The 20,303-nt window shown below is 40.4% G+C and overlaps 1 protein-coding gene across 1 annotated transcript in view; it reads right to left on the reverse strand.

Moving 5' to 3' along the window:
- pde5ab (phosphodiesterase 5A, cGMP-specific, b) overlaps positions 1-20,303 on the reverse strand; it is a 63,138-nt gene that overhangs the window by 9,551 nt on the left and 33,284 nt on the right. Inside the window, exons 12-16 of the mRNA XM_030722743.1 lie at positions 15,941-16,000; positions 14,346-14,492; positions 7,251-7,376; positions 4,797-4,891; positions 4,627-4,714 (exon numbers count right to left, since the gene is read on the reverse strand). Coding sequence (XP_030578603.1) covers positions 4,627-4,714; positions 4,797-4,891; positions 7,251-7,376; positions 14,346-14,492; positions 15,941-16,000 — 516 coding nt within the window. The remainder of the gene's footprint in view (positions 1-4,626; positions 4,715-4,796; positions 4,892-7,250; positions 7,377-14,345; positions 14,493-15,940; positions 16,001-20,303) is intronic.

A 20,303-nucleotide genomic window follows, 5' to 3' on the forward strand; every position in this document is an offset into this window, starting at 1 on the left:
ACAATTACCCCAAACATACCACCAAGGCAAACAAAGGATTGGCAAAAGAAGAGGACATTAAAGTCATTGGATGGCCTAGCTAGTTTCTAGACCTCAATTCTATAGAAAAAATTTTGGAGGGAAGTGAAACATTGAGCTGCCAAGCAGTAACCAAGAAACCTAAATGATTTAGTGATTTTCTGTAAAGAGGAGTGGGCCAAAATCCCTCCTGAGATGTGTTCAAACCAATTACCAGTTACTTACATCCTCATCAAAAGGTCTCGTCTAAGCAAACCATGGGGGAAGGGGGAGTTGTAATGTTTACAATGAGATGGTCAGTGGAATTTCAGGATATGCCGTTTGTTAGGCTTTTATAACAATATTATCTCATATCCTTCTCTACACATCCAGGGTGAAATATATATGGAGCCATGTAAAAAAGAAAGTTTTCAAAGAAGTCTATGCAGGCCTATAAAAACTAAATACACCCCAAGATTCAGTAGCTTGTAAAACGCCAATAACACCAATAACATGAAGTAATATTTTTTTGTATGACTATCAATCTCGCATAGTTGTGGAGAAATTTTGGCCCAATCTTTTTTACAATGCTTCAGGTCATTGAAGTTTGCAGGTATTTGGTTATGCATAGCTTTCAATTGGGTTGAGGTCTGAACTTTGAGGCATTGCAATGCCTTGATTTTCTTTTTTTTTCAACCATTCCACTGTAGATTTGCTGGTGTGCTTGGAATCATTATCTTCTTGCATGCCCCAGTTCTGTCCAAGCTTTAGCTGTCTGACAGGTAGCATCATATTTGACTGTAGAATACTTTGTATACAGAGGAGTTCATGGTTGAGGCAAGGTTCTGCAGCTGCAAGAAAAGCCCAAATTATGACTCTTCCACCATTGTGCAGAAAAGTTGGTATGAGGTGTTTGTGCTGTATGCTGTGTTTGGTTTTCACTAAATGTGGAGTTAACATTGCCAGGCATCTCCACTTTGGGCTTGTCTGTCCAAAGGACATTCTTCCAGAAATCTTTTGGTTTGCTCAGATGGAAGTTTGCAAACTTAAGTCATGCTGTAGATTCTTCCATACTTCCATACTTGTTTAGTCTTTTTCTAATTGTACTCATGAACTTTAAGATTTAGCATGCTAACTAAGGTCTGTAGAGTCTTGGCTTTGTTGCAAGTTCTCTGAGCACTTCATGGTCTGATCTTGGGTGTATTTGCTGTGATGTCCACTCTTGGGAAGATTGTGGCACTGTGTTAACACAACGCTCCAGGCCAATAAACTGACAAAACGTTTGATTTTATAGACCTGGTCACATTTGGTGATGATCAATTAACCATTGCATTTGATTACTAGCACCTAGTTACTTACCATCTTAATTCCTATGGAAGCTGCAAGGGTGTACTTTTTCACAAAACTACATAGAGTCCTGTGAGAATTTTCTTTTTCACGTGACTGTAGCAACAAAATATACATTTTGTGAAACTTCAGTACTGTTAGTTACCAAACAGTTACAATCAGCAGTTAAAAATGTAGAAGTTTTTACACACTAAATTAGTTCTGTGATACCACCTTAACAAACATATGCAATGCAAATCAAAATTGCTGGACTCACAGGAGCTGACTTTAGTCACTGAAAGGAAGTCATAAAACTTAGCTAGGCTTTGTAGGTGGAGGGTGGGAAGCCAGTTAGAGATAATATCCTGTTTTTGTACTAGAAACTTTAACTAGTTAAGGATATGAGCCTAGATGAATGTTTTCCTGTGCTTAAAATTATTCAGTGAAGACACACATTACACTTCTTGAATTACAAAAAAAATGTATTATTTTATTTGCTCAGTATTTTTATTGGATTATGGGCATGCTATTAGATTACCAGCAGGCAGTTATCAGTTTATCAGTTTCTTCTGTGACTTTCTGGAAATTTTTCCATAATAGAAAGAAGCAGAAACTTCCTGTTAACTAGAGCTTAGAATCTAAATGGGAGACTTTAGGGACATAACGCAGAGTTTTGTAAATTATAAAGTTTGAAATTATTTTTGGTACTCGCAGAGAGCCATGCAGAGACATCAGAGGGTGGAGATGGCTTCTGCCAGGAGCTCAGCTGCTGCATAAAGAATCAGCTGCAGCTGTGAAAGGCCAGCTAATATGCCATGATTTGCCTGTATTGAGGTTCAAATCCAGGTGTAAAGAAATTATCTATATTTCTTCCTGCTGTCTTCCTGCTACTGCTTTTATATTAGTGATGATAGTTACAGTGTTCATTTCCATCTATCAGAAAATACAGTACAGAGTTTACAAAAGGGCTCACTATTGTGTGTAGCCAGGATATCTAGTGTTTAGTACTTATGTTCAAATTAGTGAGCTTCTTTTGTTTATGCTGAAATGTGCTGCGTGTGAGTTAATGAATGTCTGATGAAACTTCTACAGTCTTACGGCTTACATGGCTAACGACACCAGCTGTCAGCCTCTGCTGTCTTGAGGTCCCTTCCCAGGCACCTCAACCTCTACTCACACCTTACTTCAGGTAGGGTGGGGCAAAGTCTCACAGTAGTTTCATCCAAAACCCCTGATGGTAATGACCCACGTCTTCTTGACCATTGTCAAGTGATTGAGGGAGACACGTTTCAATGTGTCCCTAGCAAATCATTTCAAGGCCACCATTTGTCTGTTGTATGGTTTTAGACTTTTAGTGTGTTTTGCTTTGAGTGTCCAAAAGATTTCTGAATGTCTGCAAGAATGAACACCAAAGGTGCCTGATTTTGCTGTGCCATCAAATGCAGCAATAACAGCAAAACTTCCACTTACAGGTCAGAAGTACAGATTCCATCAATTTCCTGCTGACAAAGAGGTGAGTGACCAATGTTGTGAGTGATAAGCTGAGTTAAATCTAATAATGAAGGAAGAGAAAAAGCATCAGTGAATTGGAACGGGTGTTTGCTGATTTCAGAAATGTTTGTGAAACATGATTAAAATCCTGTAGCTAGTGTCTGCTCTACCCCCCCAGTTGAATTTCCTGAGCAGCTGGGAAATCAGGTCAGCTGAGAGATTATATATATATATATATATTAGGGGTGGGACTCGATTAAAAAAATTAATCGAATTAATTACAAGCTTTGTAATTAATTAATCGAAATTAATTGCATTTTAATCGCATTTCAATATTTGACATGAGAAATATTAATTTAAGTTTAGTTGATGAATGAATCAATATACATAAGCTTAAACTTCAAAATTTTGTTTATTTTCCCACCAGTCTACTACACAGACCAACGAAGGGTGGAAGTCCTCCTGTGATAAGCAAACTCCTGAAATTAAATTATCATAACTGGATAGTTTTAGTCAACATTAATGTCTCACTTGTTATAGTTGGAAATTAATCATTCTCTCAGCTGTATTCCTTGATGTTGAAATGTGTTATGCTTGTTTTAACAGCTTATTTTGAATTAAAGACTTAAAATTAAACCACAAAAAGGAGAAAAAGTTCGTTCTCCGTTTAACCAGCTGCTTTTACACAGCTGTGCTTCGCACTCACGGTTGCTAGGCGACATGAGCTACGCAGAGGTGACGGCAGCTGATATGAAGGCTAGCTGCTCACTTCCGGCCTTTGTGGTGTTCGTGGGCTGCGAAAGACGTGGGCCGGGTCCTTCGCAGGATGCAGCCCCTAATTTGGACATTGTGCGTCGATATAATCTGTATGCCGGGAACTTGCGCACTGAGAAACGTTCCACGGTGCAAAGTGCGATTAAAATGCGTTAAAATTTTTAACGCGTTAATTTCCCCATAATTAATTAATCGAAATTAACGCGTTAAAGTCCCACCCCTAATATATATATATATATATATATATATATTTTATATATATATATATATATATATATATATATATATATATATATATATATATATATATATATATATATATATATAATGTTTAACGATGACAATTATTGCATTTGTGTAGTACGCAAACATTACAGTTTGATATTATCTCAGAAGGTATAGTTCTCTCTTGATAAGGCTTCAATGGGATGACCCATTTTTCATATTAAGGGTACATGAGGTATATTTCATAGGTACTGATTCACCCTCTTACTTCCATCAGTGACCAGACCTGTTACATCATCCCCACATTCCTCAAAAACCTGTGGAACAATTTCATGAGAAAAGACAGGCTCTGTCCAAATTCAGGGGCTGCATCCTTTGAAGGGCGCATTTATAGGCCGATTACATTACAGCAAGGCAACGAAGACCGTCCACATTCGAAGACGAATATTCACATCTGGATAGTTAGCATCTTATCACAGTACCACACTGGAATTCACTGAGCTCCCGAGAGCGGCCCAATCTTTCACAAATGTTTTTAGAAGCAGTCTGCATGCCTAGGTGCTTGGTTTTACACACCTGTGGCCATGAAAGTAATTGAAACACCTGAATTCAATGGTTTGGATGGGTGAGTGAATACTTTCGGCAATATAGTTTACATCTGCCACAACATCTACTACTACTACAACACCTACTACTAACGACAATGTAAGAAGCCATTTTGAACTAATACTTTCTCTAATTACGTAGACAGGAAGTGGAAGGATGGGACAGAGAAGAGTGATATGATTCCTACATATGTGTGAGTGCGCTTACAGGGCTGTTGAGGATCATGAGGCACTGATCAAAATGGTGATGCTCCATGGTAGAATGGCAGTACAGCTGGGCCAGTGGGTGGTCACTTCTGAAGAAGAAGAAACCACAGTGAGAATATAGTGTGCTCCCCTGCATGCATACACCTCTGTGACTCATGCTCTTTGTTATACCTCTGTATGTAGGAGTTGTTGACTCCTCTATGGTCCAGGTCATGGCAGAGAGTTGCAATCATCAGAGCCAGCACCTCCAAATTGCTCATATAGTTCTGTCAGGAGATGGGTAAGTGCATTAAGACAAGGAAGGAAGATAGGAAAAAAAAGAATAGAGGTGAAAAATAAGCATCACCATTATGGAAGCTGCTTAACAGATGACATTCTGCCTCCACAACCAAACCAAACAAGATAGTTGTGTACACAGAATGCTGTTTTAACACACTGTTGGCAATGTGGGTGCTCGGATGCAAAGTTGTTTCTGCAGCGGACAATTTCGCACAAAAATCATTGCCTTTTATAATAGGAATTGTTCTGTTTCCTAAACAGTTTAGTTCTTGCCAGTGCATGGTGATCCTTTGAAACTTTTTGATCACCCATAACAGCTCATTAAATGGAAATCATATAAACCAAGCATTAATGACATTTTTTCTCTAAAATACACTATCACTAGGCATTTTTATAAGATAGTTTTTGTTTTTCAAGGTAATCCTGTTGTGAGATAACCCAGATATATATTTGAAAGCCATCTGAAATCCATTAAATGACTGTTGAAAACTAGATTTACAGAATTGTCTTTACAACACCCTCATTTTGCTTTCCCTATTTAATCCAAGGTCTGTCAAAAGAGGTAATTAATTCATTTAAAGTTCTTCTGTAGCAAAGTTTTTGCTTTGGCTGTCAGAGTGTACTTGTATAACAAAAGCATAATAAACTGTTAACTGCAATGACTTTTTATTACAGGATAAGAGTTTTATCTTTTTATAGTGTAAAAAGTAGAACACAAATGGCATGTGATGGGAAAACAAATTCTTTATCACATACGGATGATTGGTTAGGACCTCTTAGTATGGAATTTTAACACATTGGGTAAACTTGTGCCAAATGAGGAAGTATTAAAAAAAACAACAACAACAACAACAACAAAAGTCGTGCACTGGGGATGATTGTGATAGGTTGAAAACTGAATGGGTATATTGGAATTGTTGCCTAATATTATTCGCTGCATGTCATCAAAAAAGGCAAAAATGCTTGTAAAAAGGTGGGTAGGGGAGTGGTAACATATTACAAAGGAGTTCATTAAGGGGTTAAGTGCTTTGAATGCTCAGGAAGAGTAAAAAAGTGCTATATAAGTATTTAATATACTGCCAATTTTGCAAGTTTTCCCACCTACAGAGAATGGAGAGGTCTGTCATTTTTAGCATAGGTACACTTCAACTGTGAGAAACAGAATTTTAAAAATGAATGGAATATTTTCTTTTCACACTCAGTTTGAAGTTTGATTTAGTGAGGCAACAACTACTTTGCTAGCTTTAGGCACCAAAACAACTTGATCCATGATCAGAAAAATAAATGGTAAAAGGACTAGTTCTTATATAGCACTTTTCTACTCTATTTTGAGCACTCAAAGTGCTTCATGCAACATGCCCCATTGACCCATTCACACTACCTCCTTCTACAGCTAAGTGCTTTTTACCCAACACATTCATACTTTGATGGTTTCATCAGAGAGCAACTTAGGGTTCAGCATCTTGCCCACAGATATTTTGGCACACAGACTGGAGTAGACAGGAATTAAAACACTGATTGGTAGGTGACCTGCTCTACCTCTTGAGCTACAGCCACCCTATAAATTTATTAATACAGCCACTGACAACTATCTGACACAGCAACGTTGCATCTGCAAAAATACTGTACTTCATTGTTCTTTTCGTTTTGTGACAGTGACACCACCACTGAAGGAGATTTGGCTACTGTCTCCCGGCATCTATTTCAGATTTTGAGGGGCTGTCATTAAGGGATTAAGTGCTTTGAGTGCTCATGTAGAGTAGAAAGTGCTATATAAGAACCAGTCTATTTACCATTTGGCACCAAGGACCACCATGTTTTTGCTTTTGTTTTTTATTTTGTTTTCATACTCAGTCTGAGATTTGATTTTTTGAGACAACTACTTCATTAACTTTTTTCTTTATTCCACCTATTTCAAAAGGGACCAAGTACAATATTAACATAAATGTTGCCATTTGATGAATTGTACCAGAGTTGGCTTAAAGCTAATTTACATCTGACTTTAGGGAGTCTTAGGCACCAAAACTACTTGGTACATGCTCAGAAAAATACAACCATTCACAGCTTTAACTATGTGAGACAGCAATGTTCTCACATCTTCAAAAATATTGTCCTTCATTTTTCTTTATCACAATGCAAGTTCTGTGACAGTGACACCACTACACTTGGCTACTGTCTACCTGCATTTAATTCAGATGTTGAGAGGCTGTCAGACTACCTTGAGAGTGTTAAAGGGGTACCCTATGCTTTCAAACGTGATAGCAGGTGAGTATGTAAAGTGTCAAGGCATGTTGATTACTTAATGTGTCCTTCATTGAATCATTGACTCTTTTTTATTACATTTACCTGTAAGCGTCCTGACTTGAGGAGTGCAAACATGCACTGGGCAGTGTTGAAGGCATGTCTCCAGTTATGATAGGCCACATTCTTCCTATAGTTCTTCTTAACACTCAGAATCCACTGACACAGACTCTGCAGAAGACAGGCTGTGTAACAGAAATGCTGCATAGAAGTGTTCTTACTTGGGGCACATAGTAAATTAAAAGCACATACCAAATTTCAATTGAATGGAACACTTGCCACTGAGACACTAACCACCTCCTATTACCAGTTTTAATATAATTAAATACATTTGTATAATATGTAACTGTACATACACATTAGAAATTTCAAAATGAATTTGTTATTACTCCAGCTCACTTGCAGTACATTCGCAGCCCAGGCCCCCACTTTGGGAATCACTGAGCTAATGGTTTAACCTTTAATTTGCCACAGGCCCACCTGCAGAAGTCCACCATTTGCAGTCCTGTAATTATGGTAATTCAAAGTGCGTTTGATCAGACATCTGATAGGCTTGGCGTAAACCAGCTGTTCATGGTAAGAAAGGGCAAGTGATCAGTGGTGATTGCCATATTATACTTTAAGAAAATAAGACCTCTGTTATATACAAAATAATTAGTGTTGTTGTGGTACTCTGTAACAGTTACTGTTACTGTTCATTGCCAGTTTGCTTAATTTGATGAATGGTTTGGCTTGAAGTGTATGTACGATAGTTAAACGTTTTAATTAAAAAAAACCCAAAACTTTAGCTTTGCTTAAAATGTAGGTTTCTAGATTTTTACCAAATGTACAATTTTTTTTTTAAAAACGTAAGCCATGTTGTCCTGCTTTTTTTTTTTTTTGACCTGTTCTTTTTAGAGAGAAGAGGCTTTCCCCTGGCAATCCTTCCAAACAAGCCATATTTGTTCAGTCATTTTCAAATTCTATTGTTCTAAACTTTCACATTTAAAATGCTAACTGAAGCCTGTAAAGTCTGAAATGTAGATCTTGGGGTTTTTGCATTGTCTGAGCAATGCACAGTCTGACCTTGGGGTGAACTTGCTGGAGCATCCACTCCTAGGAAGACTGGCAACTGTCTTGAATGTCTTCCACTTGTGATTATTACTTTCTTAGATTGGAAATGGCCTTAAAATCTTTCCCAGATTATAAATCCCCCATTCATCCTGCACACAGTCTTTGTTTGCCCTTCAACCTTGCGTTCTCTACCAGAGGTCTGGGAGCTTGAAAGTCCTATGCAGTATCTTAGCTGTTCATAGGACCGCAGTTTTCTGGACAGAGATCTCGGATGTTGTTTCTGGAATCTGCTGGAGCCACCCTCCCAGTTTGGGGGTCACTGTTCCAAGTGTTTCAATTATCACAGGGACAACTGGTGCCTTCACATTCCACATCTTTTCTAGCTCTTCTCTTAGCTTGGATTCTGATGAGAATTTCTGGAGTTGTTGGGGTGGTACAAGGAACAATTGTTTAAATTGTGGTGGTGCTCTGGATCATGATCTGGATCCAGGATATTGTAAAAGGATTATTTACCATTGTGAGATAGAGGAAATATCATCTTCACAGTTTTTAAGAGCCACTAAAATCAGAGGCGATTGCTCTAAGACTGCAAGGGAAGCTCAGCTTCCCCTAAAATGTCAAAAAATAAGTGATCAAATATATACTGTTGTGTGTACATGTCATTGACTAAATATGCGCTACAACGCGCTCAACTTTTGTTCAGAATCAGCTTCCTTTCACTGGTAACGATGCGGCTTTCCTCTCACTCATTCCCGCAGCTTCCCAGTGCTTTAAACGGTGTGGACGCTGAGCGTCCGCAGAGTTCAATAGCGAAGCAAAGAGTGCAGTGAAACGAGACGAGTCATTGGATAAATGCTGGGCTTTGTCCCGCCCATTGGACGCTCAGCGTCTCTGGGGGTCTATGGGGCAGTGGGCTGGCCTCGGCTGGCCCGGACGCTCAGCTTCTGCATGATGATTGGATGATTTGTCTGAGGCTGAATCCCTTTTGATTGACAGCGAAATGAGCGAATCAGCGATCTTTTGGTGTAAACATCCGTGGGAGCATTTTTGAATTTTCATTCTGTTCTGAGTTGAACCGGAGACTTTCCTAATCCTCTTAGAGGCATTTTCTTTGTTAAAAACGACTAGAGACAAATCGAGCTTCTATTTCTGGTGTTTTTTTGTAGCTGCTTGTGTTTGGAGACTGACTTCTATCACTCTTTCTGACTTCTGTCTCAGTTTCTGTCCAGCGGTGCTGCTGAGCCCCTCCACCGTCACAAAGCACTCACAGGCGGACACACTTCACACTAGCCTCGCGCCAGTCCCTGCTAGCGAGCAAGCTAGCTAGGTAGCAAGCTGCACATAATGGCAGACAGTTTAAATGTTGTGGACCAGATTTTGGCGAAGCCATTTGATAGTCTTCCTTACGAAGAAAAACTTAGAGTTAAACAGCAGGGCAGATCAACTCCTCAGATTAATTTGGTGCAAAAGGTGGGGAAAAGTAACAGGTCTTTTCAGCTGTCCTGGTATGACAAAGTGAGCTGGCTGACTGGAAGTGCTGTAACAAATAAAATGTACTGTTGGCCATGCCTCTTGATGAAACCATCTCAGGGATGTGTTGTTTGGTCAAAAGTGGGTTTTGGGGATCTGTCCGACTTTGACAGGGCATACAAAAGGCATGAAAAAAGCAATGAACATGTGAATGCATGTGCAAGGTTAAGTTGCCTGGGCAAAGTCAGGGTTGAGCATGCAATCAATGAAGGCGCTCGCATTCAAGTGGCAAAACATAATGAAGCAGTTAAACAAAACAGAGCTTTTCTAAACCGCCTTATTGATGTGACTTCCTTGCTTGGCCGTCAGGAGCTGTCATTTAGGGGGCATGATGAGAGTGTTGAATCATTCAACAAGGGGAATTACAGGGAGTTTAATGAAACATTAGCTAAATATGACTCTGTCCTAGCCACACAATTCCAGTCATCAGCTGTGTTTTCTGGTATGTCCCATGCAATCCAAAATGACTTGATCTCTGCTCTTTCAGCCACTGTTTCTGATGAGATCAAGGATGAAATCCAGGCTGCTCCCTTTTTTGCATGGCAGGGAGATGAAACAACTGATATAGCTTGCCATGCTCAACTCTCTGTCATTGTTCGCTATGTGGATAGGACAGGTAAAATTCAGGAGCGCTTTGTTGGATTTTTTGATGTTTCTGGGGGAAGAGATGCTCAGTCTGTTTTTGAAGTCTTGAATGAGAACATGCAGGGCTACAATTTCAGGGAGAAACTTGTGGCGCAAACCTATGATGGGGCTGCTGTCATGGCTTCAGCTCTCAATGGTTTGCAGGCCAAAGTTAAAGCAATAGCCCCCAGTGCAATGTTTGTGCATTGCTATGCACACAGACTGAATCTGGTTCTGTCTCAGGGGGCTAAATGCTTATCTGAGTGCAGAATATTTTTTGCATCACTCTCTGGGTTTGCCACATTTTTCTCAAAATCCACAAAGAGGATGTCTTTTCTTGAGTCTGCAGGCTGCTCAAGGTTGCCCAGAAATGCTCCTACTCGATGGAATTTCACATCACGGATAGTGAGCACTGTGGCAAACAATTATGATGCCCTCCTGCAAACCTTTGAGATGATCATTGCAGATAAGTCCATGGATGATGACACATTAGACTGTGCCAAAGGCCTTCTGATGAAACTGGAGGATTTTGAGTTTGTGTTCATGTTGTACACATATGAACAAATCTTCTCTGAGACTGATGTGGTGTTTGACATTGTCCAGCAGAGAGCTATGGATGTTCTGTACTGCAAGAAAAGAATTGAGTCTCTTCTTGCTTTTGTCAAAGAGAAGAGGTCAGAGGGGGCTTTCCAAGCTGTTTATGCCAGAGCAGCAGATCTCACATCAGACCCACAAACTGAGCCCATGAGAAAACGCCGTCTGTCACAACTACAGGATCCCAAGGAGCGCTACAGAAATCTGTACATGGCCATCCTAGACAATCTCATAGAGCGGCTACCTCGGCGTTTTGCAAATTTGGAAAGTCTGCACTTCTTGGAATTGGTCAATCCAGGGAAATTTGATGAGATGAGACAAGTGTTTCCAGAGGAGGCATTTCAGAGTGTCCTGAAAAGTTTTGGCCAGTTCTTTGATTCAGGGAGACTGAGGTCTGAACTTCAAGTCCTATATTCAACTTGCAGGGCAACAGGGGAAAGCTATGTGATTTCTTGCTGTTTCTGAAAGACATGGAGTTGGACAGTGCAATGCCTCAGGTGTACAAACTATTGTCATTAGTGGCAACAATTGGAGCTACATCTGCAGGTGTAGAGAGGAGCTTCTCCTGTTTAAAGCGGCTCAAGTCTTACACCCGCAACACCATGGGCCAAGGCCGTTTAAGCAGCCTAGCTCTGCTGGCCATTGAGAGGACACTAGTCAAGTCCCTGGAAAAGACGCCTTGTTGGTACGACAGAGTCACAGATCATTTTCTTGTAAAGGAACGGAGGGTAGAATTTACGTATAAATAAACCGACACATTTTATGATGTAGGCCGAAATCGAGCTTCCCCTCCTTGAAAGACCAGCATCCGCCACTGACTAAAATCAATTTATAGTCTTTCTGCTCAAGTAATTTATGATTGAGTACACAGAAAATTTGGGATGGACGAGGAATTTACTCTACTGAGTTATTTCGTAGTTTTTGGTGGGGGGGGGGGGGGGGGGGGGGGGGGGGGTGGGGGGTAGCCATTCAGAAGTGGAGTTGCTGGTGTGCTTTGGATCATTGTCCTGCTGCATAACCCAAGTGCACTTGAGCTTCAAGGCTGGACATTCTCCTTCAGGATTTTCTGGTAGAGAACAGAATTTGTGGCTTCATTAATTTTAGCACCTTGTTCTAAAGCTGCAAAGCAGTCCCACACCATCACACTACAACCACCATGTTTGACTCTTGGTATAATGTTCTTTTTATGAAATACTGTGTTAGTTTACTGTCAGATGTACTGGGATTCAAACCTTCTAAAGATTTTAACTTTTGTCTTGTCAGTCCACAGACTATTTTCCCAAAAGGCAAATATGGGAAATATGAGATGAGCCTTTGTCTTCTTTTTTGGTCAGCAGTGGTTTTTGCCTTGAAACTCTCCCTTGGGTGCCATTTTTGCCCAGTCTCTTTCTTAATGTTGACTCGTGAAAACTAACTGAGGAAAGTAAGGCAGGCAGTTCTTCAGATGTTGTTCTGGGTTCTTCAGTGGCCTCCTGGATCAGTTGCCAATGCCCTTTTGGAGTCATTTTGGCCACTCCTGGAAAGGTTTACCACTGTTCCAAATTTTCTCCACTTGTGGATAATGGCTTTTGTTGTGGTTCGCTAGAGTCCCAGAGCTTTAGGAATGGCCTTGTAAAGCCTTTCCAGACTGAGAGATGTCAGTGAATTTGTTTTTCAGCTGTTTTTTTAGATCTTGGCATAATGTGTTGCTTTTTGAGAAATTTTAACCTACTTGATGACTTGATTATTTGAAACATGTGTGACAAATATGGAAAAAAATAAGAAATTGGGAAGGGGGGTGTGCCCCACAACTTTGAGAAATATATAGCCTGGCATATAGTCTCAGGGTTCTGGATTTGAGGGGGGAAACCCTCCATACATCTAAGAAGCTTCCTTGTCAGTGTCAGTGTTTCATGCCAGTGAAACACTAGCTAGTCCTTTGACCAGCTTACCATACAATCAACCATACACCTTGATGTTGTCCATGTAGAAGAGGTGGCTAATGGTTGCTTTATTCTGTAGTCGGTACCTATATCCAGTCTTGGTAATGATCTGGAGGAACAGCAGTGGGAAAAGAGCATCTTGTTGGTAAATCTTGCACTTGATGGTGACTTGGCTTGAAGTTGGCTGCCCCTTTGAACTCCTGATGAGGGCTCTTAGGGTCCTGCTGAGCTTGTACAGTTCTAAGCATTCCAGGATCCATGTATGTGGCATTGAGTCATAGACTTTCTTCAGTCAGTCTGGTCTTACAGTCACAACTGACTGTTCTATCCACCAGTAGCTGGTGTTTAGCTCTGCTGGTGTTACTGCAAATTCCTTTCTGGGTCCTGCTCATGTATTGAGCCATATGCCTGCCTCTATGATGCCTGACAAGAGCTTCCATGTTGTGCTAAGGCAGGACTGTCCAGCCATTACAGCTGGTTAATGTGTATACATATATATATATTAGGGGTGGGACTCGATTAAAAAAATTAATCGAATTAATTACAAGCTTTGTAATTAATTAATTAATCGAAATTAATCGCATTTTAATCGCATTTCAATATTTGACATGAGAAATATTAATTTAAGTTTGGTTGATGAATGAATCAATATACATAAGCTTAAACTTCAAAATTTTGTTTAGTTTCCCACCAGTCTACTACACAGACCAACGAAGGCTGGCAGTGCTCCTGTGATAAGCAAACACCTGAAATTAAAGTTAAGCATCATAACTGGATAGTTTTATTCAACATTAATGTCTCACTTAATATAGTTGAAAATTAATCATTCTCTCAGCTGTATTCCTTGATGTTGAAATGTGTCATACTTGTTTTAACAGCTTATTTGAAAGACTTAAAATTAAACCACAAAAAGGAGAAAAAGTTCGTTCTCCGTTTAACCAGCTGCTTTTACACAGCTGGGCTTCACACTCACGGTTGCTAGGCGACATGAGCTACAGGTGAGGACAGGTGACGCTGATATGAAGGCTAGCTGCTCACGTCCTCCCTTTGCGGTCTTTGTGGGCTCTGAAGGACGTGGGCTGGGTCCTTCGCAGGATGCGGCCCCTGAATTTGGACATTGTGCGTCGATATAATCTGTATGCCGGGAACTCGTGCACTGAGAAACGTTCCACGGTGCAAAGTGCGTTAAAATGCGTTAAAATTTTTAATTCGTTAATTTCCCCGTAATTAATTAATCGAAATTAATGCGTTAAAGTCCCACCCCTAATATATATATATATATATAATTTTACACAAAAAGAACCCAGATGATATCACACAAATGAGATCAAAATAACCTCAACGTCAACATATTTATTTTTGATGGTATCCATATTAAATATAGCCTGCTTTTGTAAAATTCCAGGTCAGTTCTTACCGTGTACTTCATCTGGAAGTTCTGGACTAGGTTGAGGTCGACAAACATGCGTATGGTAGCCAGCGTGGTTTCATTGTCTGACAACTCAAAGTCACTGAAGCTGAAGTCCACAAGATGGAGGGACTGGGCTGATGGAATGGTGGCTAACTTCAAACACACACAATATGTATATACAAACAGTAGGAAATGCAACATGCTGCAAATTCAAAAGGTAAACTCCTGCATTTTTTTAGTTGAACTAATGACTAATAATCACATAATAATCCGATTTAAACCACAGTTCTGTTACAGAAGTAACTTTCATTTTAAAATGCAGTTATGACGTGTGCACTGTGCAGCATGTAGCCATCGCTTGAGTAGACTGTACCAAAAAAAATAAAAAATTCAAGTCTGTGTCCTAGTTACCAAGAGACACATGCTTTTTTCTTGGACCCAAGGGAGGCCACTTAATCAGGTTATGCTATTTGTTCAGCCAGTTTACTACAAGCAGAGGGGATGAGAGCAGGACCTTTTCAGATGGTCGAGCAGTGCCACTATTGGGGCTGGTGCGGATTGCGAGCTGCTCTGTTGGGTTCATATTTTAAGTACCTTGAAGTCAAAGGGCCAGTTAGATGCTACAAATGAACTACTTAACAAAATCATCAGGGACATCAGGATGTCCCTGATGATTCTTTCTTGGTTGATTTTTGCAGAAAACCAGAGAGTCAATCTTTTAAGTTCTTAAGATCTGATCAAAAAATATTTTAGTTCTCCACAAATTACTAATAGTAGAAAGAATCATAGTCATCTGAATCTCATCCAACCATCCAATGAAAAAAGTTACTATACATATATGTTACCATGAACATTCTTAAATAAACCATAAAAGTTCATCCACCAGTCCAACCATTCTGCTCCATGTCTTCCAGGTGCCATTACCAAAATATATATCCATAGCCTTGGAATCACCTATTATGCATCCTAGTCAGATGCCCAATCAACCAAAACGATATCTTTTTGATGTGGAGGAGTAGCAACTGTACTGTGAGTTCTTCCAAAATGGCTGAGTGCCTCACTCTATTACTAAGAGAGAGACCAGTCACCCTTTGGAGGAAACTTTTTTGTCAATTGTAATCTCATTTTTTTGGTCACGACCTGCAGCTCGTGACCATAGGTGAGGGTAGGAATGTAGACCACAGTAAATCAGCAGCTTTGCTTTCACACTCAGCTCTCTCTTCACTACAATGGATCAGTACAGCATCCACATCACTACAGACACAACATCAGTCCATCTGTCATTCTCCTGCTCTTTCCCCTCAGGAACTTGTCCCTGACTTGGAGTGTCATTCAGGTCCATTACTCAATGTAAGTAAATGCAACTTCAACACATTCGGTGTTGATTTCCACTGTGTTAACAATAGTGTGATTGTGGGGAAAGCTCCCATACACAGTTGCCATACTGGTGCTTTCTTACTTATTTAGCTGAGAGGTGTTGCGTTACATGACTGCATCTCTTCTACACAATATTTGTTTCTTCTTACCCTTAACATCACCTGCCTGTATTTGTGTCTCTGTGTGCTAAATGTATATTGTTAAATGAATACATTTCAATTTACCATAGTTACCTGGAGTTTCCGTGATTCTTCTTCTGCAGCAGAGGCATGATACGACAAGACCTGAAACACAACCATACAAAAAACTCAAGTTTTGCTGACATATCAGCTTTGTGTAGAAAGCACATATCACTGCCTATTTTGCTGCTCTCTGAGATCAGTCTCAGTCATCAGTCTGCCTTGTGGCAGCACTCAGTTTGTTATTATTTCAGCAATCATAAATCAATTTGATTGACTTGACATTCTATAGGAACAGTGCATATTAATGGACATCAGACAAGATGCAAAAATGCCATACTTGCCTGCTGAGAAAATATGTGATTCAGAGACTTCTGGGGATGGTAAAGAAAAAAAAAGAGGGCTCTGATACTGGCAGGCTGTCAAAATGATATGCAAAGCTCAATGGGATTCTGACAGGCTAAAAAGGAAAAAAGGGGCACTACTTATCAACCAGATGTCAGTCAAACACCGAATAAGAAGAATCCACTATGAAGAAGAGTACACCATCAAGTACACCAAATGGATCTTGTTGAAAATCTTTTGTGCTTTTTGGCTTTCAAAGGTTGACAGAAAAGCAAAGTAATCAACAATTGTGCAAATGTTAATCCTCATGTTGTGTTAATTCAGCCAATGCTTGGAGGTCGGCTGGACCCACCACATTACTGGGTTATTAAATCAATGCACCCATAATTTTTTATGTAAAAACACTTAAGAGATAATTACTTTATCCCAGCTTTAAGCAATACATACGACATATAGAGCTAATAGTTGACAACTGTTGTTTTCATCTTTTTTCCACTCCCTGCGTTTTTTTTTCACTACTGCTATATTTGATCATTAGCAATTATTAAACTCTGGCTGTCTCTCCAATAATATGTCTTTTGTCCTATCTCTCTCTACTCTCCTCTCTTTCCCCTCACCTCCAACTGGTCACAGTGGATTCTCCCAGTGGTTTTGTCCTGTTAAAAGTGAATTCTTCCTTCCCACTGTTGGGGTTCCTTTTTAAGTCTGTGTAGATTCTCAGTCATCCAGGTCATAGTAGTCTCTGGAGCTTGAAAAAGGCGACTGGACTTCTTTTTGTTTCTTGAAGACGTTTCACCTCTCATCCGAAAGGCTTCTTCAGTTCTCAACCAAATGGTGGAGAGACCCAGGTATTTTAAAAAGGTATTTCCTTTTTAATATTGTAGGGTCTTTACCGTACAATATAAAGTGTCTTGAGGCGATTGATGTTGTGAATTGCCACTATATAGCGGCAATATATATATATATATATATATATATAGGCTGCTGTTTTTTTTCCTACAGAAAACATGTTGAAGTGGTGTTCTTTTCTCTTAATTCTTAAACATCACACCAACTCGCCATCTAATGCTGTAACATGATAGTCTTTGCTTGGTAGTAGTATGAAGTAGTAGTATGAAAATGTCATCAGTAAGTATCTTATCTGTTTTATTACTATGCATGTGAAAACACATTACACGAGGTATTATTTCTCCCTGCCTATAATGCAGTTGCTGCTTTTCAGTTGAACTGTACACATAAATGTGTTGTGTAATCAGAGCCTCCCCACTGTGGCAGTCATCTCTATTTCTTAACATTAGACAGAAATGCTACTCTATACTGTGCTTGGGAGAAAGCCCCAGGAGGAAAGTCAAACCACGAAGTCTTGCTGTCAGGCACTGACTCAATAATCCAGTGTGGATTGGTAATGCTGGTCAGTTCATCACTTTCATTTAAAGTGAAAATTCTCTTATTTGGAGGAACTGAATGGATAGAATTTAAATTAAATTTTGGAAAAAATATTTTACAATCCAACACACACAAAGAATGGCTCAACAACTTAAGGCCATTTTCCTGCCTAGAACTAGCAGGCTGCTTTAGGTGGTCTGCACCTCTGAGCATATTCTAACTACTGATAATGCCAAGGCATGATGTGTTTTTTTTTTTTTAGGAGTAAAAAGTACTACTTCTAGAATTTACATCAAAATTGTCACAAAATATTATCAAATATTTGTCAAAGAGTCAGTCCAGTAGATCTTACGCTGCAATGGAAACTGAACATCCGTGCCGCATTGTGCCAGAGTCAAACTCTTGTAAACAAAAGTCAGTTTTTGTTGTATAGATGTGCAACAAAAAGTATGTGTAAAAACAGCCTTTGCATTATATATGAATCTAATTTTCCTCATCTATAGAACTTTTATTCACAGGAACCTTTTAGCTCTTTGAAAAATATTCCTGTGAGTAAAAGTTCCAAGTACACTAATTTGGGTGAAAATGCAGCTTAAAATTTTTCTTTGTTCCCTTTTTTTTAAGTAACATCTTCTAATTAGAATTTTGTTTTTTGTCATGATGGCTTTGCAACTGCAAATGCACAGGCTACTAAAAATTAGAAAATCTACAGTATAGTAAGAGTTGGAAAGGAGGAGAGACAGACAATATGTTTATTCAGGGAAATAATTATTTGATCCCCTGCTGAATTTCTAAGTTTGCTCACTTACAAGAAATAAAGTCTCTAATTTTCATGGTAATTTCATTTTAAATGGAGAGAGACATCAACCAAAAATCCAGAAAAAATACACTAGGTGAACCCAAGGGTAGATGGCCTCTCCCTTAGAGATAGAATGAGGAGTGCAGCCATTTGAGAGGGGCTCAAAGTAGAGCCGGTGCTCCTCCACATCAAAAGGAGTGAGTTGGGCGCCTCTTGGGTGAGGTGTTCCAGGCATGTCCTAGGGGGCATGTTCCAAGAGGCCCAGAGGCAGACCCAGGACATGTTTGAGAGATTATATCTCTTGGCTGGCCTGGAAATGCCTTGGGGTCCTCCGGGATGAGCTGGAGGAGGTGGCTGGGGAGAGGGAGGCTTCTTTGCTTAGGCTGCTGCACCCGCGACCCGGCCCTGGATAAGCGGAAGAAAATGGATGGATGGATGGAAGGACTGATTGACCTATATTAGGAAAAACCTCTTTAAAAAAATCAAAGTGGAGCAGAATCACAGGGAGAACCTGAGGGCTTAATATGATAAGATAAGATAAGATAAGATAGTGTTTATTTGTCACATGCACAGTTATACACAGTACAATGCACAGTGAAATGTATTTTGTACCTGCAACCATATATACACACACATATAAATAAGAAGAAGAATAAAAAAATAAATAAAAAAAGTAATTCACACTATACACTATACTCTATATACTATACACTATGCACACTTTTACGTGGAATTATAGATTATAAATTATAATATTTACATTGTGCAATAATGGTCCAGTTAGGGCTCAGAGTTGAGCAGATGGATGGCTTGTGGGTAAAAACTCTTCTTCAACCTTTCAGTCTTAGTCCTCAGGCAGCGGTAACGCCGGCCTGATGGGAGCAGGGAGAAGAGAGAGTGTCCGGGGTGGCTGGGCTGTTTTAGGATCTTCATGGCCCTCAGCCTGCACTGCTTGGTGTAAATGTCCTGCAGGTTGGGGAGGGTGGTTCTGATGGTCCGTTCAGCTGAACGAACCACCCTTTTTAGGGCCATGAAGTCCTGCTTGGTGCAGTTTCCCATCCAGGTGGTGATGCTCCCACGCATGATGCTCTCGATGGTGCAGGTGTAAAAGTTCCTGAGCACCTTGAGTGGGAGCTTGAAGTCTCTCAGCCGCCTGAGGAGGTAGAGACGCTGTCTGGCCTTCTTCACAGTGATGTTTATGTGATGAGTCCAGGACAGGTCCTGTGAGATGGTCACTCCCAGGTATTTGAAAGTGTCCACTCTTTCCACCTCAGCACCACTGATGACAAGTGGATGGTAGTCCCTCTGCTGCTTCCTGCTGAAGTCCACGATCAGTTCCTTCGTTTTGCTGACGTTGAGCAGGAGGTGGTTCTCCTGGCACCAGTTCTCCAGGCGGGAGACCTCTCTCCTGTAGGCTGTCTCCTCATTGTGGGAGATTAGTCCCACAACAGCAGTGTCGTCAGCAAACTTGATGATGACGTTGGACTCTGACGTGGCCTCGCAGTCATGGGTGTACAGTGAGTACAGCAGAGGGCTGAGCACACAGCCTTGGGGGGATCCAGTGTTGAGGGTGAGGGAGGATGAGGTGAGGTGACCCACTCGTACCACCTGTGGTCTGCTGGTCAGGAAGCTGTGAACCCACCTGCACAGGGATGGGCCCAGGCCCAGGTCCAGCAGCTTAGAGACCAGCCTGGAGGGAACTATGGTGTTGAATGCTGAGCTGTAATCTACAAACAGCACTCTCACATAGTTCCCCTTACCAGTGTCTATGTGTGAAAGGGTCTTATGGAGGAGGAAGTATATGGCGTCATCTGTGGATCTGTCTGGCCGGTATGCAAACTGTAGTGGGTCGAGGGTGTTGGGCAGTGAGGAGGTGAT

This window comes from Archocentrus centrarchus, assembly GCF_007364275.1.
Source record: "Archocentrus centrarchus isolate MPI-CPG fArcCen1 chromosome 18 unlocalized genomic scaffold, fArcCen1 scaffold_23_ctg1, whole genome shotgun sequence".
NCBI classification, from domain to species: Eukaryota; Metazoa; Chordata; class Actinopteri; order Cichliformes; family Cichlidae; genus Archocentrus; species Archocentrus centrarchus.